At 38.1% G+C, this 24,009-nt stretch overlaps 1 protein-coding gene across 1 annotated transcript in view; it reads right to left on the bottom strand.

Annotated features, from left to right (window-relative positions):
• ANKRD31 (ankyrin repeat domain 31) overlaps nt 1-24,009 on the bottom strand; it is a 168,651-nt gene that overhangs the window by 34,529 nt on the left and 110,113 nt on the right. Inside the window, 4 exon segments of the mRNA XM_087862065.1 lie at nt 782-878; nt 12,892-12,979; nt 17,708-17,823; nt 20,575-20,737. Coding sequence (XP_087718191.1) covers nt 782-878; nt 12,892-12,979; nt 17,708-17,823; nt 20,575-20,737 — 464 coding nt within the window.

The following is a 24,009-nucleotide window of genomic DNA, read 5'->3' as shown; positions in this document are numbered from 1 at the left end:
ATCCAGTAATAAAATAGTTAAGTCATGGGGATATAATGTACAGCACGGTGACTATAGTTAATAATACTGTATTGTATACTTGAAAGTTGTTGAGAGTAAACTTAGAAGTTCCTATCGTGAGAAAAAAAAAAAGAAGCCTATATAGCTAAGTCTATGAAAAACTAATAAAAATAATGCCCAAACAAGAAAAAATATATAACATCTTTCTCTTTTTTTTTATTATTATGTTCAATTAGCCAGCATATAGTACATCATTAGTTTTTGATGTAGTGTTCAATGATTCATTAGTTGCATGTAACATATCTTTCTCAAGAAAAGGATAAAAAGCGGTATATAACCAATATCATCAGGATGAAACCTCTTAAAAACTCTGAGAATTTGGAAATACACAAAACTAAATAATATACGTGGTTATACTGCTTAGAAAGACAACATTTATGACAGCAAAAGGAAAAATCTGTAATGTAAAGAATCTGAGTTCACTACGGAAAGAAATTTATTTTGGGGATTCATGACCAGAGACACTTTCATAAAATTCTTGGCTGTAGACAACTTTTAAGATACTAAAATGTCTTTTTCTGAATATTTCAAGTAATAAAATAGAAAAATCTCTCTCTGCAAAGTACAATTCCCCATGGAGGTAATAGATTAGATGACCTCATAAAGTCATTCTTTGGTCCTAAGCAACACTTGTACTCTTAAGAAATTCTAGATCTAACTATTTTAACTACAAAGGGATAAATTATGAAAACTAGAAAGCATTTCTATTTTTTTCACTCACCTGTATTTTTTAGCCAGATCATCCCTTTCTGCCTTCTGTTTGGCAAGCACATTATCCATAACCTCTTTTATCTCTAACATCTTTTCAATGTATTGTTCTGGAAAAATGGTAATAAAATAAAACTGAGAGATAGCAAATGTTAAATTTGATCACACAGGACCCAGCCTTACTGTTACTTAAAACTGTTACTGTTACTCTTAAAAAGCCATTATTTCTCTACCCTGCTCCCTAGTATCAGCGGCCCAGATATATATATAAATCAAGGCTCATTGAATTATGCCACCCTATGGAAGTACCCTGAATACAGAAGGCCAGCCTGAGTTCTAATCCTGCTACTCCACTAAGCTCTGTAAACCTGGACAAGTCACATGACCTCTATGGTCACCTTCCTTATTGTAAAATGAGGTTAGTAAAAGAAAATAAATAGGAAAGAAAAATAAATAGGAAAATAAATATTTTGTGAAATTACTTTTTAAAATATAAAAGGAATACATTGTAAAAAAAATTTCAAATAATATGAATGTTTACACAGAAGAAAAATAACCCCCTGCTTCTCCTCTTTTCCACTCCACAAAAGAGACTATCATTACTACTCTGGTAGCAGTGTGTTTGTAAAAGTTTTTAATATATTTAATGCATTATTCTATATATTTATACTATATGTAGCTATATATTATATGTACTTAAAAATAAGAAGGATGGGAGAGAGGAGTTAAGATGGCGGAGGAGTAGGAGACACCGTTTTCAGCCGGTCCTCCGAGTCGAGCTGGATAGGTACCAGACCAGCCTAAACAACCACAGAACCAGCCTGAGACGCAGGAAGACGCATCTGGATCTCTACAAATGAACATCTCCAGCGCTGAGTATTGAGGTACGAAGCGGGGAGCCGTGAAACTGTGCACAGATATCGGAAGATAAACGGAAGGGGGAGGGAGCCGCCGCGTTCGGGCGCCGGGAAGCGGCAGCCACTTGCACGGGAGAGCGGGCGGGCTCGTGGTCGGCACCCGCAAAACAGCAGACTGAGACCGTGAGCTGGGTGCGCGTGCCACCAGGCATCTCGTGGAACACCGGAATCCCGGTGCGCTCACTGGATCCAGACTGAGACCGAGAGATCCGGGAGCGCGCGCGCGCGCGCGCGCGCGCGCGCGCGCGGCGGCTGGCGGCATTAGAAACACAAAGGACAGAGACGCGCTGGCCCTGGAAGTGAGGGCTGGGACGCCGGGTGTGGGGCGCACATCCCGGACGCTGCAGGGTTGAGCAGCACCAACAGAAACAGAGTTAAAGTGGCCGGAACATTAGTAGAGAACGGGCCGCAATCCCTCTGTTCTGTGACAGAGGCTGAAATTTGGCCGCTGCTGCTCTGACTCTCAGAAGAGGCACAGCAAACCGCCAGGGAAAGCCGCCAGAGAACAAAAGCCTGGAAATACCGGCTCAGGGAGTGCCCATCCCCATCCCCCCTCGCAGGGGACGCCGAGACTCTACCCAAACATGGCTGCCTGAGTATCGGCGCGGCAGGCCCCTCCCCCAGAACACAGAAGGCAGGCTGAAAAATCAAGAAGCCCACAACCCGGGCGCCTGGGTGGCGCAGTCATTGAGCGCCTGCCTTCGGCTTAAGGCGGGCGTGATCCCGGCATTCCGGAAAGGAGTCCCTCATCGGGCTCCTCCGCTGGGAGCCTGCTTCTTCCTCTCCCACTCCCCTGCTTCTGTTCCCTCTCTCGCTGGTTGGCTGCCACATAAATAAATAAATAAAATCTTTAAAGAAGAAGCCCACATCCCTAAGATCCCTATAAAACAAGGGGCACGGCCTGGGACCCAGTCAATAATTTGGGCTCTGGAAACCCCGCAACCTCTCTTCATCAGAATGACAAGAAGGAGAAGCCCCCCCCAGCAAAGAAAAGACAGTGATTCTGTGGCCTCTGCCACAGAAATAATGGATATGGATGTAACCAAATTATCAGAAATGGAATTCAGAGTAACGATGGTCAAAATGATGAGTAGAATTGAAAAAACTATTAACGAAAAGGTTACTGAGAATATAGAATCCCTAAGGACAGAAATGAGAGCGAATCTGACAGAAATTAAAAATTCTATGAGCCAAATGCAGGCAAAACTAGAGGCTCTGACGGCCAGGGTCGCAGAAGCAGAGGAACGGGTTAGTGAATTGGAGGATGGGTTAATAGAGGAAAAAATGAAAATAGAAGATGGTCTTAAAAAAATCCACGCCCATGAATGTAGGTTACGGGAGATTACTGACTCAATGAAACGATCCAATGTTAGAATCATCGGCATCCCCGAGGGGGTGGAGAAAAACAGAGGTCTAGAAGAGATATTTGAACAAATGGTAGCTGAAAACTTCCCTAATCTAGCAAGGGAAACAAACATTCGTGTCCAAGAGGCAGAGAGGACCCCTCCCAAGCTCAACCATGACAAACCTACGCCACGTCACGTCATAGTGCATTTCGCAAATATTAGATGCAAGGATACAGTATTGAAAGCGGCCAGGGCAAAGAAATTTCTCACGTACCAAGGCAAAAGCATCAGAATTACGTCAGACCTGTCTACACAGACCTGGAATGAGAGAAAGGGTTGGGGGAGCATATTTAAAGCTCTTTCAGAGAAAAACATGCAGCCAAGGATCCTTTATCCAGCAAGGCTGTCATTCAGAATTGATGGAGAAATAAAGACATTTCAGAATCACCAGTCACTAACCAATTTCGTAACCACGAAACCAGCCCTACAGGAGATATTACGGGGGGTTCTATAAAAGTAAAAAGGCCCCAAGAGTGATACAGAACAGAAAGTCACAGCCAATACAAACAAAGACTTTACTGGCAACATGGCAACATTAAAATCATATCTCTCAGTAATCAGTCTTAATGTAAATGGTTTGAACCATCCCATAAAACGCCACAGAGTTGCAGATTGGATAAAAAGAAATGACCCATCCATTTGCTGTCTACAAGAGACTCATTTCAAACCCAAAGATGCATTCAGACTGAGAGTAAGGGGATGGAGTACCATCTTTCATGCAAATGGACCTCAAAAGAAAGCTGGGGTAGCAATTCTCATATCAGATAAATTGGATTTTAAACTACAGACTATAGTTAGAGATGCAGAAGGGCACTATATTATTCTTAAGGGAAGTATTCAACAAGTGGATATGACAATTATAAATATATATGCCCCCAACAGGGGAGCAGCAAGATACACAAGCCAACTCTTAACCAGAATAAAGAGACATATAAATAAAAATACATTAATAGTAGGGGACCTCAACACTCCACTATCAGAAATAGACAGAACACCCTGGCAAAAACTAAGCAAAGAATCAAAGGCTTTGAATGCCATACTCAACGAGTTGGACCTCATAGATATATATAGAACACTACACCCCAGAACCAAAGAATACTCATTCTATTCTAATGCCCATGGAACATTCTCAAGAATAGACCATGTTCTGGGACACAAAACAGGTCTCAACCGATACCAAAAGATTGAAATTATCCCCTGCATATTCTCAAACCACAATGCTCTGAAATTGGAACTCAACCACAAGGAAAAATTTGGAAGAAACTCAAACACTTGGAGACTAAGAACCATCCTGCTCAGGAATGACTCGATAAACCAGGAAATCAAAAATCAAATTAAACAATTTATGGAGACCAATGAGAATGAAAATACAACAGTCCAAAACCTATGGGATACTGCAAAGGCAGTCCTAAGGGGGAAATACATAGCCATCCAAGCCTCACTCAAAAGAATAGAAAAATCTAAAATGCAGTTTTTATATTCTCACCTCAAGAAGCTGGAACAGCAACAGAGGGACAGGCCTAATCCACGCACGAGGAAGCAGTTGACCAAAATTAGAGCTGAAATCAATCAAGCAGAAACCAGAAGTACAGTAGAGCAGATCAACAGGACTAGAAGCTGGTTCTTTGAGAGAATCAATAAAATTGACAGACCCCTGGCAAGACTTATCCAAAAGAAAAGAGAAAGGACCCAGATTATTAAAATTATGAATGAAAAAGGAGAGGTCACGACGAGCACCATTGAAATTGGAAGGATTATTAGAAATTTTTATCAACAGCTATATGCCAATAAACTAAGCAATCTGGAAGAGATGGAATCCTTCCTGGAAACCTATAAACTACCAAGATTGAAACCGGAAGAAATTGATTCCTTAAACAGGCCAATTAATTATGAAGAAATTGAGTCAGTGATAAACAACCTTCCAAATAACAAAACTCCAGGCCCAGACGGTTTTCCTGGGGAATTCTACCAAACATTCAAAGAAGAAATAATACCTATTCTCCTAAAGCTATTTCAAAAAATAGAAACAGAAGGAAAGCTACCAAACTCATTCTATGAGGCCAATATTACCTTGATCCCCAAACCAGGCAAAGACCCCATCAAAAAGGAGAATTACAGACCGATTTCCCTAATGAATATGGACGCCAAAATCCTCAACAAGATCCTGGCTAAAAGAATCCAACAGTACATTAAAAGGATTATCCATCATGACCAAGTGGGATTCATCCCTGGGATGCAAGCGTGGTTCAATATTCGCAAATCAATCAGCGTGATACATCATATCAACAAGAAAAGTCTCAGGAACCATATGATCCTCTCAATCGATGCAGAAAAAGCATTTGACAAAATACAGCATCCTTTCCTGATTAAAACCCTTCAGAGTGTAGGAATAGAAGGTACATTTCTCAATCTCATAAAAGCCATCTATGAAAAGCCTACTGCAAATATTATTCTCAATGGGGAAAAGCTGGAAGCCTTTCCCTTAAGATCAGGAACTCGACAAGGATGCCCACTCTCGCCACTATTATTCAACATAGTACTAGAAGTCCTTGCAACAGCAATCAGACAACAAAAAGGGATCAAAGGTATTCAAATTGGCAAAGAAGAAGTCAAAATGTCTCTCTTTGCAGATGACATGATACTCTATATGGAAAACCCAAAAGAAGCCACTCCCAAACTATTAGAAGTTATCGAGCAATTCAGTAACGTGGCAGGATACAAAATAAATGCTCAGAAATCAGTTGCATTTCTATACACGAATAACGAGACCGAAGAAAGAGAAATTAGGGAATCCATCCCATTTACAATAGCACCAAAAACCATACGTTACCTTGGAATTAACTTAACCAGAGACGTAAAGGACCTATATTCTAGAAACTATAAATCACTCTTAAAAGACATTGAGGAAGACATAAAAAGATGGAAAGATATTCCATGCTCATGGATCGGAAGAATTAACATAGTTAAAATGTCCATGCTACCCAGAGCAATCTACACTTTCAATGCTATCCCGATCAAAATACCAAGGACATTTTTCAAAGAACTGGAACAAACAGTCCTTAAATTTGTATGGAAACAGAAAAGGCCCCGAATCTCCAAGGAACTGTTGAAAAGGAAAAACAAAGCTGGGGGCATCACAATGCCGGATTTCGAGCTGTACTACAAAGCTGTGATCACAAAGACAGCATGGTACTGGCACAAAAACAGACACATAGACCAATGGAACAGAATAGAGAGCCCAGAAATGGACCCTCGGCTCTTTGGGCAACTAATCTTTGATAAAGCAGGAAAAAACATCCGGTGGGAAAAAGACAGTCTCTTCAATAAATGGTGCTGGGAAAATTGGACAGCTACATGCAAGAGAATGAAACTTGACCACTATCTCACACCATACACAAAAATAAACTCCAAATGGATGAAAGACCTCGATGTGAGACAGGAATCCATCAAAATTCTAGAGGAGAACATAGGCAACAACCTCTACGACATCGGCCAAAGCAACCTTTTTCATGACACATCCCCAAAGGCAAGAGAAACAAAAGATAAAATGAATTTATGGGACTTCATCAAGATTAAAAGTTTCTGCACATCCAAGGAAACAGTTAGAAAAACTAAGAGGCAGCCCACGGAATGGGAGAATATATTTGCAAATGACACTACAGATAAAGGACTGGTATCCAAGATCTACAAAGAACTTCTCAAACTCAATACACGAGAAACAAATAAACAAATCAAAAAATGGGCAGAAGATATGAACAGACACTTTTCCAATGAAGACATACAAATGGCTAACAGACACATGAAAAAATGTTCAAAATCATTAGCCATCAAGGAAATTCAAATCAAAACCACACTGAGATACCACCTTACGCCAGTTAGAATGGCAAAAATAGACTAGGCAAGAAACAACAATTGTTGGAGAGGATGTGGAGAAAGGGGATCCCTCCTACATTGTTGGTGGGAATGCAAGTTGGTACAGCCACTCTGGAAAACAGTGTGGAGGTCCCTTAAAAAGTTAAAAATTGAGCTACCCTATGATCCAGCCATTGCACTACTGGGTATTTACCCCAAAGATACAGACGTAGTGAAGAGAAGGGCCATATGCACCCCAATGTTCATAGCAGCAATGTCCACAATAGCTAAATCGTGGAAGGAGCCGAGATGCCCTTCAACAGATGACTGGATTAAGAAGTTGTGGTCCATATATACAATGGAATATTACTCAGCTATCAGAAAGAACGAGTTCTCAACATTTGCTACAACATGGACAGCACTGGAGGAGATAATGCTAAGTGAAATAAGTCAAGCAGAGAAAGACAACTATCATATGATTTCTCTCATCTATGGAACATAAGAACTAGGATGATCGGTAGGGGAAGAAAGGGATAAAGAAAGGGGGGGTAATCAGAAGGGGGAATGAAACATGAGAGACTATGGACTATGAGAAACAAACTGAGGACTTCAGAGGGGAGGGGGGTGGGGGAATGGGATAGACCGGTGATGGGTAGTAAGGAGGGCACGTATTGCATGGTGCACTGGGTGTTATACACAACTAATGAATCATCGAGCCTTACATCGGAAACCGGGGATGTACTGTATGGTGACTAACATAATATAATAAAAAATCATTTAAAAAAAAAAATAACATACAAATCAAAAAAAAAAAATAAGAAGGATGCTATCAGTTCTTGTTCTTTACATTTAACACTTAGGACTATATGATATCTAAGGTTACTTAAAGATGTATATAAAATTACTTTTACAATAATTACTTAAAATTTTCTTACTTTCTTCCACTACTTCCTCAGTAAAGGCATCATGACCTCCCTCACCCATCACAAATCCACAAGATTTACACATAAATGTCAATTACGTCCAAATCCAGATTCCCAAGCAGTTACTGGAAAGGCTTAGATGAATACATTTTACTTCTTTTAAGCTATTTGTTATTTATTTCACTTTTGGCTCTGTTTCCTAAGTTTTTTCCTAATTATTTTAGACCAATGCATATTTTTCTAGATAATTTAACTAGAGAAAATCAGTGGTGGGAAATGAAATCAAGTTCAGAGTAGGAATTTATTCCCTTTGCAAATCAGACAGATTATCCCAGAGTAGTCTGCCTTGTGAATACTATGACTGAGGATTAGTTTTATATGATGCATGTGCCAAAAAACGGGGGAAACCTGGAATATCATTAAAAATTTTGATATAAATTTGTTTGGCAGATAAAAACAGGGGAAACCTGGAATATCATTAAAAATTTTGATATAAATTTTTTTGGCAGATTTGACATTATTTAAATCAAAGATGTTCACACTATGTACCCTGTCACATTGGGTTTTTCTAAATGAATTTTAAATCACAGGTAAAAATAACATCATTATAGTAACCTAGAAGATTCTGTATGTTTCTATAAAAAAGGATATAAGGAATTTTACATTAACTTGATACTATATACTTATTTACCAGATATATTAATCAGTGGTATCTTAGAGAAAACCTAGAAATTGCCCTAATGTGTGTAACATTTTAATATATGATAATAAGGCATTAGAAAAACAAGGAGGATTACAGAAATTATTCAACAAATAAGAGGAGGCAAATAGAGTAGTAATATGGGGATGGGAGATTCTAGTCTATCCTTATCTTGTGCCATATGTGGAAAAGAGATTTCAAATGAATAAAAGAGCTAAAACACTTAATAATAAATAACATACGAAACGTTCAAAGTAAACATTTTTCTGGTCAGTTTGATTGAGGGACTAAAGATATCTGATATTCGAGTGAATGCAAGACATCTATAAGAAAAACTTACAAAGAAATGTACACAATGGGATTCATTATTCTTGGATCCCTCAGCCACATCAAAGATATAGAAGGTGTGAGAACACGGAGGTGGTGAACTTCAGAGAGCTATTGCTTAACTGGATGGGAATCTCCAATATGAGCAGCCCAAAGTGAGAGGCGAGGTTTCTCTCCTTTATTCAAGCCTAATGGGGGTGGTGGGAGGGAGCAGTCTCTCAAAGGACTATTCAAGAGAGTAACAACTTTCTTTTGAGGTGATGATGGACTCAGACCTGGCTTCCTCCTTGAACATCTAAAGGTTGAGACCCTTCAGAGCAAGACATTTAGACAGCTGAGGAAAGGGAAAGTTGCTGCTAGAAATTAACTGTACTCCCTTCTAACCACAGGTCCAGAGTTCCAGGATCCTGAGGACTTGGTTTGGAGCCTGCCCTGTGATCCTGACTATGATGGCTTCTCCCTCAGAGAAAGAGCCTGTATAGGGTGGGACACCAAAAAAGAAAAAAAGAAAAAAGAAAGAAAGAAAGAGAGGGAGGGAGAGAGAAAGGAGAAAGAGAGACTGAGAGGAGCCAGGGAAAGGAAAATGCGTGTCCTGCCACACAGAAGCCAGGCAGAAGTTTCAGAACAGCCTCAGAAAACTGCTCTGAAGAGACTAAGTTTTAGACATTTGCCAAAGATTGAAGGAGTCAACAGCAGTCAGTATTTAGTTATTAGCCAAGAACTCTACAGTCCCATTGGCTTTCTCTCCTCCCTTAAAGGGACAGTGAGATGAAAATAAAGGGATCCTGACTAAAAAGAATAAAAGTAAATTATAAAGCATAGGGATGGGGAGGGGAGAAAATTTTCTAATTTCAAAAGCATTAAAAAAAAAAAGGGGATCCCTCCTACATTGTTGGTGGGAATGCAAGTTGGTACAGCCACTCTGGAAAACAGTGTGGAGGTCCCTTCAAAAGTTAAAAATTGAGCTACCCTATGACCCAGCAATTGCACTACCGGGTATTTACCCCAAAGATACAGACGTAGTGAAGAGAAGGGCCATATGCACCCCAATGTTCATAGCAGCATTGTCCACAATAGCTAAATCGTGGAAGGAGCCGAGATGCCCTTCAACAGATGACTGGATTAAGAAGATGTGGTCCATATATACAATGGAATATTACTCAGCTATCAGAAAGAATGAATTCTCAACATTTGCTGCAACATGGACAGCAGTGGAGGAGACAATGCTAAGTGAAATAAGTCAAGCAGAGAAAGACAATTATATGGTTTCTCTCATCTATGGAACATAAGAACTAGGAAGATCGGTAGGGGAAGAAAGGGATAAAGAAAGGGGGGGTAATCAGAAGGGGGAATGAACCATGAGAGACTGTGGACTCTGAGAAACAAACTGAGGGCTTCAGAGGGGAGAGGGGTGGGGGAATGGGATAGGCTGGTGATGGGTAGTAAGGAGGGCACGTATTGCATGGTGCACTGGGTGTTATACGCAACTAATGAATCATGGAACTTTTACATCAAAAACCAGAGATGTACTGTATGGTGACTAACATAATATAATAAAAAAAATTATTATTAAAAAAAAGAAACAGCAAAGGTTAAAAGCATTAAAAGAAATAGCAAAGGAAAAACGCTGATACATTTTACTACACAGAATTTGAAAATGTATGCTGCAACATGGACGGCACTGGAGGAGATAATGCTAAGTGAAATAAGTCAAGCAGAGAAAGACAATTATCATATGGTTTCACTCATTTATGGAACATAAGAAGTAGGAAGATCGGTAGGAGAAGAAAGGGGGAGTAATCAGAAGGGGGAATGAAACATGAGAGATTATGGACTCTGGGAAACAAACTGAGGGCTTCAGAGGGGAGGGGGTTGGGGGAATGGGATAGGCTGGTGATGGTAGTAAGGAGGGCACGTATTGCATGGTGCACTGGGTGTTATACGCAACTAATGAATCATGGAACTTTACATCAAAAACCAGGGATGTACTGTATGGTGACTAACATAATATAATAAAAAAATACTACTATAAAAAAAAGAATTTGAAAATGTATGTACTTAAGCATAAATTAACATGTTACACATGAAAAGACAGTTAAGTAGCTGAAAAACATATTTGCAGCAGTTATGGCAGAACAGGGGTCAATAACTTGATTAATAAAATGGCTCCAATTTATTAATAGACAAACAGGAACAGTCAATTTACAAAGCAGGAAATAAAACTAGAGAAAAAATACCACTAATAATCAATAAGGCAAGTGAAAATATGAGGCATTCCTCTTACTAAACTACTAAAATTAATTTAAATGAAAATACTGATGCTATTAGCAGTGTAAAGGAAAACAAACACTAATGTGTGTCAGTGAAAGTGCAAATTAAATTAGTATCTAATACTTTATGAAACAATGTATCAATACAAATCAATAGATTTAAAAATGTTTATATATTTTTGACCCAATAGTTCCAATTCTGTTAATATTTCCTAAGAAAGATAAATGCTATAGAATAGCAAAAAACTGGAATAACGTAAATGCTCAACAGAAAGGGAAAAATTAAGCCCTGGAACATTAACAGAAGAGGATACTATGTATAGCACTAAGAACGGCTATGGGGGAAAAATGTTAAATTGGCAAATTTGGCCTGAGCTAAACTATATTTTTAATATTTTTATTGAGGTACAACTGCATAACTAAATTCTTAGAAAAAGAAAAAACAAATACTATGGTGGGATGGTAGGTAATTTTAGCATATTTTTTCATCTTTATTATTTTTTTGAAGTGTATTTATATGCCTTTTTAATTAAAAAATTATAAAATTGGAAAATTCATCTTAGGTGTATATTATAAATACTAAATAAAATAGATGAACTATTCACATCTGTTTGAGGGTATACATTATTTTGTATTATTTTCCTTAAATCATAACATGTACCGTGTATTAGGCCAAGATGAAAGGGAGAAAGGGTATATTTTATTTTTTATTTTTTTAAAGATTTTATTTATTTGACAGAGAGAGAGACAGCCAGCGAGAGAGGGAACACAAGCAGGGGGAGCGGGAGAGGAAGAAGCAGGCTCCCAGCGGGGCAGGAAGCCCGATGTGGGGCTCCATCCCAGGACCCTGGGATTATGACCTGAGCTGAAGGCATATGCTTAACGACTGAGCCACCCAGGTGCCCCGTAAGGGTATAATTTAAAAGGAAATAATTTTTAAAGACCATACAGTATGAACAAGACATGAACTAACAGTTGTATCCTGTTACACAAAAGGTTGATGAGATACTTCAAATTACTTTTTAGCTAACTACTTAAACATTCAGATCTGCATCTATCAGGAGTTAATTTCTACCCTGTAAGTCATAACTCAAGAAAACACAACTATCTAACACACAACTAACTGTGATCTATCAAAGATCTGCAAACAGTCACTGAAATTTTGAAAAATTCAGCTTATTAGGTTAGGAATCAAAGTCGAATTTACCATTTTGAATCACTAGAGTTTTGTAAACAGGAAGACATCTATGCAGTAACACATTTACCTGGTCTATCTGTTCATCTGAAAGGCATGAGGATTTGCCTTACTTGAGTCACAACTGCCTATTCCTTTTCTGATCTGTTTTTAAGGGTTACTATAGCTGGGTAAAGCTGGGGAGCTAAGGAGTAACATAATCTCATCTCTAGCCACTATCTTACGCTTTCTTCCCCACATCTTCATCTAAACATATCACCAGTAATAGCTTATCTTTGATCATGGTTCTGAGTGTCCCTCATGCTATACCTTGACTCTAGAAGTATCTTGATCAACAATTACACTAACTGCTCATTTGCATAAATGACTTCTAATGCTCATTCCTGGCACTTTATCATCACATAAAAAAAAAAAAAGGTTACTTTTCAGCCACCACAAGTAAGCTTTGACATAAACCTGTACCTTAAGAAGCGGAGGGAGCAATGACCGTGGATGTATGAAATAATCAAACTGGAGTATGGGTTCACATTTACCTGCATCTTCAGGGGTTCTTATTTCAAATTCTAGTAAATTTTCTTGTTTTTCTTCTATATCTTGTAGAATGGCACTGATGGTCTGATGCTATCAGATAAAAATATTAAAAACTTCATTACAAGAAGGTAGATTTCTCGGATATTCAATTGTCAAATGCACAGCAAAAGTGCTAAAGAAAGTGCTTCTAAAATGCTCATTTCACTTTATGTTCAAAATGTATTCATGTTTTGTTTAAACTTAACTGTAAAATGTTGCGTATTTGGGGGAACAAGTAAACCTAAGTATTTTGATTTATGTAGCAGATCTACTTCTGGTAAATAGAATATTTGAGTAGCAACCATATAAAGACTCAGAATTTCTCACTGACTTGTGTTTTAATCATAGCTGTAGATGATGAAAGAACAACTTAGCACATAATATTTAAAGATCACATATATGCAATAAGTTCACTTTAAGGCTTCATGACTATCACTGCACACTATTAAAATCTCACACATAATCTCAAAAATACAAAACGCTACTCTCAAAAATTCACAAATAGGAATTAAGGCCACCTCTCCACGACCTTGTTAGTACTGACTGTCCTGCCTGGAATGCCTTATATTTACTTTGCCCAGATCCATGTCTTTCTTATCAGAGAAGTAATCATGGAGTGGATTCTGGAACTAGACTGCCTGGGTGTGAATTCTGGCTTCACCTCTTCCTAGCTGGGTGGCTCCAGCACTTTACTTGTCCTCTCCTTTCCTGAATAGAGTAACACAGGTAAGATGCTTTGGGCAGTGCCAGCAAAACACAAAAGTTCAATAGGTACTGCTTATTATTATATAAAACCCATATCGAACATGAAACCTCTGACTAATCTAATTCATATGGATTTCTCCTTTCTCAGAATTAGTTAAGAATTTTGGTGGTATATAATTAAGCATTAATATATATAATGTCTTACACATTATATTTCTCCATCAAGAAAATAACATCTTATAGGCAGGAGCATAGCTTTCGTATTTGTGAATGGTTCCCACACTGTTGGATATATAGCTGGTGCTCAATAAACGTAAAGTGACGGACTGACTCATGTCACCTACCCTTTAATATATTCTCAATATACATTCATTTAAACAATGAGACAGTCCTCAAAGCCTTCTAAAGTATGCTTCCCTGAAATTTTACTTTGGTGCCTACAGGGACATGAAAAATGCACATAATAAAACCTCAATTATGTGGAAAAGCAATCTCACTGCTGTCACTTATGAAATGCATCAGAGCAGAACTATAAAACATAAATATGCAAAACAAACAAAATGAGATTTATCTCTTTTTACACTGAACGACTATAAAAGCAACCTAAATATCTGAATCTGAGCCCTGGGTAAGCCTCTATCTACAGGTCAGGATAAAGAAAACAGTTTTTGGTGCTGATTTTCCTTTTGGTTTGCTAATATTGTGGATGCACTCAGTCTTGGCCACCATGGGCAATAAGCTCCAACTTCACACCAGCCTTACCTTCCACCATGAAGGGGCCACCATAACCTTCCCTCCAAGATCCCCTGTCTTAGTTCATTATTGTTTGTTTATCTTAAAAAGAAACACCAAAAAACCCAACCTATGATCTGTCTGTGGAACAAGCAGCTTTAGACAGTTTATTACTGTGCTTACAGAAAGCTTCACTACAATTTTATTCCAAATTTCCTATTTTTCATGGCAGGATCATCTTTGCTTCTGACACCTCTCTTACAATTTTGTACAGTGTAGCACTGTGGCCAGAAGCACCGGCTCTGTAGCCAGACTGCCTGGCACTGCTTTAACTCTGGTATTGCTACTTAACAGAAATGTAATTTTGGATTAAGTTACTTAACCTCTTTTACTTTAGCTTCCTCAACTGTAATGAGGAAGATAATGAGAATAACAGAATGCACCCAGAAAGGTTATTATGAGGATGAAATGAGTTAATATAAGGACTTAGAGGACAGCTTATCGTGTAATAAGTACTCAGTGAATGCCAACTATTAGTCTTATTACTCCATCTACACGGCTATAGGGAAGGAAGCTGCCTACATGCTGTGATATGAAGGTGTTATAAGGCAGTAACAAACTAAAATCATCTCATTTCCTTTGTATCTGGCCAGAGTCACCTCCTTCCCAATTCGATTTGAAGTTTCCAACATTCAAAAATCAGTTTACATTTACAAAAGACTAACCCCTAATGACTTTAAAGTCCTTATTTTTCTTGAGTTTTCCTCCTTTTCTGAAGTTGGTTTTCTTTTTCTTTTTTTTTTAATTGAAGTATAGTTGACACATAATATTACATAGTTTCAGGTGTACAACAGTAATTTGCCAAGTTTATATGTTATACTATGCTCTCCACAAGTGTAGCTACTATCTGTCACCATATAATACTATTACAGTATCACTGACTATATTACCTATGCTGTACCTTTTATCCCTGTGACTTATTCATTTCATAACCGGAAACCTACCTCCCACTCCCCTCCCCCATTTTATCCATTTCCCTACCCAAAGTTGGTTTTCTTTAGACTCCTGTATCTCCATTACAATTTTTCTGAAGCTTGACATGTGAAATGATATATATTACTCCCAAAGCAAACACCCATACAGTTAATAACAGGCAGTTTTTCCAAGATGTTCTAATCTTTACATGAAAATACACCTTAAAGATACTTATGATCAATATGGTGAGCTGAGCTGATATAGAAGAACCTCTGCCTACTCCAAACACATGGAAACAGTACACAAAATACAATAAACTTTAAATATACACACACACAGTTAAGAATGGAAAATGACTGAAAAATTCCCTGGTGTCAGAAATGAAACTAGTAGTGGCCCATCAGGGATTTGGAACAAATACAGGTATTAGGGGCTGGGTTTTTAATGCTCACAAAGGAAAAAGAGGCATGGAATCCAGACATAAAGTTGGAGATCTTTAGGTTAACTAAAGGTTAGAAAAACTCTACTTGCCACTACCCAGGGCTTTGGGTAGAAAATTAGAGACTCAAGCCTATACCACACAGTATATAAGAACTGAGTTTATATAATTTGTGTGGTTCAGGAACCCAAACTGAGAAATTAGCATAAAAATTTGTGTGAAATTGATAAACTTCTAGGGCCTCAGCAGAGGCAAATGTTCAGCACAAAGGCTAGGCACACGAAAATTCCCACAGTAATCAGTCCTCATGGAAATGAGATTATAATAAAAAATTAAAAACCACATAAAGAATCATGTTATCATGAGAAACAATCGGGAAGAACCTTTGAAATTCCTTTTAAAAAATGTTTGGATTTTTAAAAATGCTATCAATATTTTAAGAGCAGAAAAGTCTTTATTTTGTTTTCTTCAAAAAAAATTTGAAAAGCAAACAGAATTTCTAGAAATAAAGTCATTTAAACTAAAGGCTCAATGTATGGGTTAAGTAGATTAGAAATATTTGAGGAGAGAAAAATGAACTAGAAGAGAGGTCAAAGGATATCACATAGAATATACTGTGGAGAGTTAAAGAGATGGAAACTATGAAGAAGATATTAGAAAACATGGAGACTGGTCTAAAAGACAACTGAATAGAGGTTACAAAACAGAAAAATACTGAGAATGGAGCAGAGGCAATTTTCAAAGGTATAAGGACTGAAAGTTCCTGAAATACAAATGAGAAATGTGCCTTCAGATTAAAGGAGCATTTCTAGGCCCGAGTACAATTAATAAAAATCTGCTCCACATTTAGACATTAACTTAGTGAAAGTGGAGAACATAAAATCTATAAGACTAAAAGACAGATTATCTACAAGGCAATGACAGATTGAGGTTGGCTTTCTGTCCATGACAACAGATACCAGGAAACAATGTAAAACATTTTCCAAGTCCTGAGGCAAATGCAATTTAGTCTGAATACCACTTAAGATAAAATATGTAAGCTATAAATTTGTTAATAGTTTAGATTCAATGAATGACAATGTCTTCTTTACAATGACTAACAGAAAGCATGTAAGAGAAGTCTAATCAACATACATAGTCTTTTTAAAAATTATTTATTTATTTGACAAAGAGGGAGAAAGCACAAGCAGGGGGAGTGGCAGGCAGAGGAAAGCAGGCTCCCTGAGGAGCAAGGAGCCTGATGTGAGGCTCAATCTCAGGACCCTGAGATCATGACCTGAGCCAAAGCTAGATGCTTAATTGACTGAGTCACCCAAGTACCCCTCAACATACACAGTCTTATTCGATATAGTATTTCACCAAGGATCCTATTTTCTTAAGAAGTTAGTTCCTAGTAAGCTCTACGTTTTTATCAGGTTACACATATCCATCTTAACAAGTAACATTTTTTTTTATCAAGCAACTACTATGTTATTTTTGTGTAAATATATTTTTATATGAGGAGTTTAACATATAGCAAACACTATCACTATAAACCATGTGAGATTCCAGGTTGGCTAACCCCAGTTGCTTTTCTCTTCTCTGTCTGGGTTCCAGGGTCTTTTCTACCTACTAGACATCCTCGACTTTTTGTGGAAGTGGGTGGGTGAAGACACACTATGATAGTGGGACAAGAAGAAGCTAAAAAACACAACCTAGTTGTAAAGAATAGCAGCTAATCCATAATTCTGTATTCAACGCAGATAAGTGAGTTAACTGTTCCACATATTTTCTTGGCTCATTAGCTATATATTTTCTTGTGACAAAAAATATTTTCAACCTGTGTCCTTAAAATGGGAAGAGTACTGCTGATAGCCAATGGCTGGCTTGCTGGCCCAAAGAATGGCATTTTCAAAGCTGAAAAATGAAAGGACTTCAACTTCACTCACCACAGGATGGCTTTCTCTTGTTTTTTCTCTGTGTGAAAGACAAGGTGGATCAACAGTTTTGCAGTCATCACAAAAACACCGTTTAAGTCTTTTTGGCCGGACAGCAGGAATTTTGACTTTAAAAATTAAAATCAGAAAATATAATAATGTGTAAAAACTTAGCTTCATTTTATCAATTTTAATGGTGACAGGAATAGAAAGAATAAATTAAGTTTACAATTACTATAATAACTTAATGTTGATCAGCATCTCATTATTATTATTATCAATTGAGTGATTACAGCTAACATTTACTGAATACTTACCATACACTGGATGGCAAACTCTTTTCCTGAACCATTTTATTTAATCTTCATATGAGCCCTATAAGATAGGTAGTTTATTCTGCCCATTTTACAGAAGAGGAGAATTAAGCTTAGAAGGATTTGGGAAGCTTCCTTAATGTCACATAGGTAGTACTGAAAACAGATCTGATTCCCAAATCCACGCTGTTAATCACTATGTCTACGATTCATTGTCTCTGACCCTTTTCCCATTCTGGACTCCCTTTCTTCACATAACTACTGTACCTACATCCCTCATCCCTTTAGGGTACCTGATCAAGGAAATGTATACACAAGTAACAACAGACAGGTGGGAATAGATATAGCACTTCACAACAGAGTGCCCAATAACTCTAAAAATGGCTGGGGCTCTATATGGTAGCAGGCAATGAAAACAGGAACCTTCTATCAGTCTTGAACTTGACCTCCATGTCATCTATCTCACTAGTAAAATATGAGACAGTGATTATCCTTCCTCTGATCAATCATATCAGTAATATGATTCTTCTCTTGAAAATCAACAATTGTTAAAGATAGTGGTAGGCTGGGGGAAAAGTGTGTGACAGAGGTTCTCTTCCCAATTATTCTGCCTCATAGGGAGAAAGGGCAGATATGTTTCTGGGTTTCTTGTGTGAGTCTTGGTTCAAGCAGGACAGAAAAGGAAGAACAAATCACTCTCCTCAACACTTAATAAACTGCGTTTAACTGTTTGTTTTCTGGTTGATCTCCCCACAAGACTAAAAAGTTCCTCATAGGCAAGTACTCAATTTACTTGGCAGGTGCTTAACAAATATATGTTTTCTAAATTAGTGTTCACTACATGCCTATTTCTTTTTTTTTTTTTTAAAGATTTTTTATTTATTTGTTTGACAGAGATAGAGACAGCCAGCGAGAGAGGGAACACAAGCAGGGGGAGTGGGAGAGGAAGAAGCAGGCTCCTAGCGGAGGAGCCTGATGTGGGGCTCGAACCCAGAACGCTGGGATCACGCCCTGAGCCGAAGGCAGATGCTTAACCGCTGCGCTACCCAGGCGCCCCTACATGCCTATTTCTTATAGATAGTTCATTATTTTATTTAAATGCAAACTATTTCTTTTTTTTTAATTTTTTATTGTTATGTTAGTCACCATACAGTACATCATTAGTTTTTGATGTAGTGTTCCATGATTCATTGTTTGCGTATAACACCCAGTGTTCCATGCAATACGTGCCCTCCTTAATACCCATCACTGGCCTATCCCAATCCCAACCCTCCTCCCCTCTGAAGCCCTCAGTTTGTTTCCCAGAGTCCATAGTCTCTCATGGTTCATTCCCCCTTCTGTTTACCCCCCCTTCATTCTTCCCTTCCTTCTCCTACCAATGTCCCTGCTATTCCTTATGTTCCACAAATGAGTGAAACCATGTAACTGTCTTTCTCTGCTTGACTTATTTCACTTAGCATTATCTCCTCCGGTCCAGTCCATGTTGCTACAAATGTTGGGTAATCATTCTTTCTGATGGCTGAGTAATATTCCATTGTATGTATCGACCACATCTTCTTTATCCATTCGTCTGTTGAAGGGAATCTCGGCTCCTTCCACAGTTTAGCTATTGTGGACAATGCTGCTATGAACACTGGGGTGCATGTGGCCCTTCTCTTCCCTAAGTCTGTATCTTTGGGGTAAATACCCAGTAGTGCAATGGCTGGATCATAGGGTAGCTCAATTTTTAACTTTTTGAGGGACCTCCACACTGTTTTCCAAAGTGGCTGTACCCAACGTGCATACACCAACAGTGTAAGAGCGTTCCCCTTTCTCCACATCCTCTCCAACACTTGTTTCTTGCCTTGTCAATTTTTGCCATTCTAACTGGCGTAAGGTGGTATCTCAGTGTGGTTTTGATTTGAATTTCCCTGATGGCTAATGATTTTGAACATTTTTCAAGTGTCTGTTAGACATGTCTTCACTGGAAAAGTGTGTTCATATCTTCTGCCCATTTTTTGATTTGATTATTTTAAATGCAAACTATTTCTAAAAAATTGTTCATAAAATTTTGCCTCACTGTAAATTCCCTTGAATATTTTTTACACTACATTTACACATATGCATACAAGTATATTTGCTAATCAACAAATTCATATTCTAGCATTAGAACATTAGAGTATTGAAAAGTTGGCATCAGTCCCTTTCACATGAACCACTACAAATTTTGAAGTAATAGAATCTTAGTATAGTGCCAACCTTTTCCAACCCTAGTACCAGTAAGTCAATTTGTGTGATTTCAGTTACATCTCTATCTCAGACCCAAAGTTAGAGATTAATAATTGTTTAATGAATAATACGGATTCCATTTCAACATGTAACTCCAATCCAACAGGATCATATGGTATATAAATTAAACCAATTTGGAAATGCTAATTTCTAAAAATAAACAATGCTTTTCGAGAGTTTAATAAACATACAAAACATCTACCCCAGTTATGAAACAATTTATATTACAAATCTGCAGATTTTTCTAAGCAGAGGTATACACTTGTCTAAAATAGCATGCAATACTGACATACATACCAGTGACTATAACATTACTTTCATCTCTATTATCAGTCTCAACTGCACCATAAGATTTCAGCAGCTCTTTCATTTTTTCATCATCTGCTTCATCCAAAGCAGTCTTCTGCTTTTGATTCTTTTGATTTGGATTTGCTCCATGTTGTAGTAGAATCTCAGCTGCCTAGAAGATATTTTTCCAAAGTTATCTCTACAGATACCTAAGATCAATAATTTCTGCTTTCATTATAAGTCACCACTATTAAAAGTTCTCAAAAGAAGTTTCAAACTCTGGCCAAGAAATTTTTTGATTAAATTTGCTATGAAAGCTGTAAACTGATCCACGGATTTGGCCCGATCTGTCCTCACAGGAGAAGGAAACATAATGACATGAAAGTGCCAGATATGTGCCTTCATTGCAATCAAGAAGTAAACATAGGCAGAATGATATGCAAGACTGACTCTCTCTCTTTAACAGAGCCCTTTGTCTCTTCCTCCAACCTGCATTATTGTATTTTAGGTATGTTACTTGTTCAAGAAGTTTAATGAGCTAGCTTGAAAATCCAATGACCCTTCTAATAATGTTTGTGCAAATCTGTCATGTGTCCTAAATAAGTGACTTATATATGCACATTAGCTGGGGGGCAGTTTCTAATATAAATAAAGTTTCTCTGAGTAACTCAAAGCTATTGTATATGAGAAGTTTATAAATGGTCAAAGTTAAAGATGTTACTAATTAGCTTATGGTATAAGTCGACTAGTGAAAAAAAGCCAATGATTCTGTGTGAGGTAAGGGACTCAAATCACTGAAAAACCTGATTAGGACAAGATGGTCAGGATTTTGTTAAAAATAGAGGTTTGCCCTGTGTTAGTGACTTATCTCTTTCTTTTTATGTTCAGGTATGAAGAAGCAGAGACTTTGGGAGGAAATGGGCCGCTGAAGATGATAAGGATAGCCCCTCATTTGTTCCATTAGCACAGCGTAAAAGAAAACACGTTTGTTTTAAAGTCAAGCATACAAAACTCACTCCTGCTATCTACTAGCTATATCCTTGGGCAAATTATTTACCATTAAAACCTCATTTTTATCATCTATGAGAACTAAATGTGAGCCCTTGTGAAATACCTTGTACATAGTGAATTTTTAACGAAAGTAGTCCCCTAGACCCCCTTCTTTCTTAGAGGAGTGAAAAGACCAACTGAGGTAGTGAGAGACAGTAGATAATAAATAGCATACGAAAAAAGGTCTCCTGCAAAGATTTCTGATGAAAACTTAGTGAAGTCTGAGTAAAGGTATTTTGTTTTTAAAAGATGGGGTGAGCAGTACCTCAATCCAGTGGTTTCTAAGCACCCTCTTTCCACTGCTATATACGGGGTCAGGAAAAAGCTGGTTTGTTTGTTTTTTAACAAAGGAAGCTTTTCTAGACTTAAAAATCATGTCATATTAATAATGACTATTTTGTGTGTTAAGAGGAGGCCTTCCTCTAAGGGCTTGACCTTCAATGTATTAACATGGATTCATTTAATCTATTGGTTTGGAAAACACAGAACTCAGCTCAGAGGGAATGGGACCCCCAACAGCTCTGTTTCCATAACGCTCATTAGTAGGAAATAACCTAAAAAGCTTAAGAGAACAGCAAAATGGCCACAAGGCACTGAACAGGAAAGGCTAAAGCTACAGTTGGGAGAGAGTTCCAGGTAATACAATGGGGTAGACCTGAGGAACAAAGAACTTGATAAAAATTAGGTGACCAAGAAGTAGGCCCCTTGCCTTTTTTTTTTTAATCAGCTTTACTGAAGTAATCACTACTATTAACCATGACTTAGAAACATTCCATCATTATAAAATATTCATTATGCTTCTCTACAGTCACTCCCTATCTCCCTTTGGCCCTTGGGACTCAGTAATCTGCTACAATCACTGTAAAATTCACCTTTTGTAGTATTTCATATGAATGGAATTATATTTTCCATTAAAGTCTTTTTTGTGTGTCTTCTTTAAATCAGCATAATGTTTTTGAGATTCATCCATATTGCTGTATCAACAGTTTGATCTGGCTACTTGCTAGCTGGTATGAGGACAGTGTAAAACAGTTATACTTATTCTTCCATGTATGTAGAGAAGTGTACAAGAACACTTGTAATAAATCTATTTCTAGGGGCACCTGGGTGGCTCAGTGGGTTAAGCATCTGACTCTTGATCTCAGCTCAGGTCATGATCTCAGGGTCCTGGGATCAAGCCCTGTGTCGAGCTCTGCATTCAACATGGAGTCTATGTGTCCCTCTCCCTCTGCTCCCCACCACCTCCCCCAACTATCTATCTCAAATAAATAAGACCTTAAAAAGAAAGATGTTTCTGAGAATGCCACCTGCAAGGTACAATGAGAACACTGCTATTTCAGTGAATGGAAATAATACAAAATCTTCAATGTACGTAGTATGAGAGGACACTTGTAGTAAAGATGTTTCTAAGAAAAAAAAAAGTTTGTTCCTTTTAACTATATATCTACGTATCCATCCATCCATCCATCCATCCATCCATCCATCCATCCATCCATTTACCAGTTGATAGACATTTGGGTTCTTTCTGGTTTTTGGCTGTTATGAGTAAAGCTACTGTGAACATTTGAGTACATATCTTTATGCAAACAAAAAGGTTTTTATGATCTCTCTGCTAAACCTCTAGTTTTGTTCATGTATTATTTCCCTAATTTTACTGAGTTGTCTGTGTTCTCTTGTAGATTGCTGAGCTTCTTTAAAACAATTATTTTACATTTTTGGCCAGGCAATTCATATATCTCCATTTCTCTGGGGCCAGTTACAGGAAAATTTGGTGGAGCCGTGTTTCCCTAATTTGGTACGTTCTCTGAAGTCTTATGTTCACATCTGAAGACTCCTGTAGTCTTCATTAACCAGCTTTGCAAGAGACATCTTCGCCTGTCAGTCCATCTATGGATTCTGAGGCTTTCTTAGATCTTTTCTTTAATCTTTTCTGAGGCTTTTCTTAGATGCCCTTGCTCCACACTTTGTTTTCTCTTGGGGGAAGTTCTTAAAACTGTATACCTTCTCTTGATCCCACAAAGCCAGGCCAACTGTTGAGAACTATGTTTTTCCAAGGGTGGCTCTCTAAAATGTCCCCTGAAATCCTACAGAATTGAACTTTCTGTGTTGGCTTACTAGCAAGTCTGTGAAGGCTCACTTTTGCTGCCCATGAGAGTGCATACTAGGAGCCGGCCACTGGGGCTGGGGAGGGGGCGCAGCGGTAAAAGGGTGTGTGGGTGAGGTGGGCAGAGCATTAGGGAGATTCAAAGAGCTAGTTGGAGAGTTCTTCAGGTGCGGCATCTCCACAAACTTGTAGGTAGGCTTCCTGATGGGAGTCTGCAAACCAGGTTAGTAGGAAGAACTGTGAAGCAGTTAGTAGCATCCCTCTGTGAGGTCTAAGCCTTTGCTGCTGTG

The sequence above is a fragment of the Ursus americanus genome, chromosome 5 (genome assembly GCF_024610735.1).
Source record: "Ursus americanus isolate L20-20 chromosome 5, mUrsAme1.1.p, whole genome shotgun sequence".
NCBI classification, from domain to species: domain Eukaryota; kingdom Metazoa; phylum Chordata; class Mammalia; order Carnivora; family Ursidae; genus Ursus; species Ursus americanus.
The sequence above is the reverse complement of the archived record's forward strand: the minus strand, read 5'-3'. Positions and strand labels throughout refer to the sequence as shown.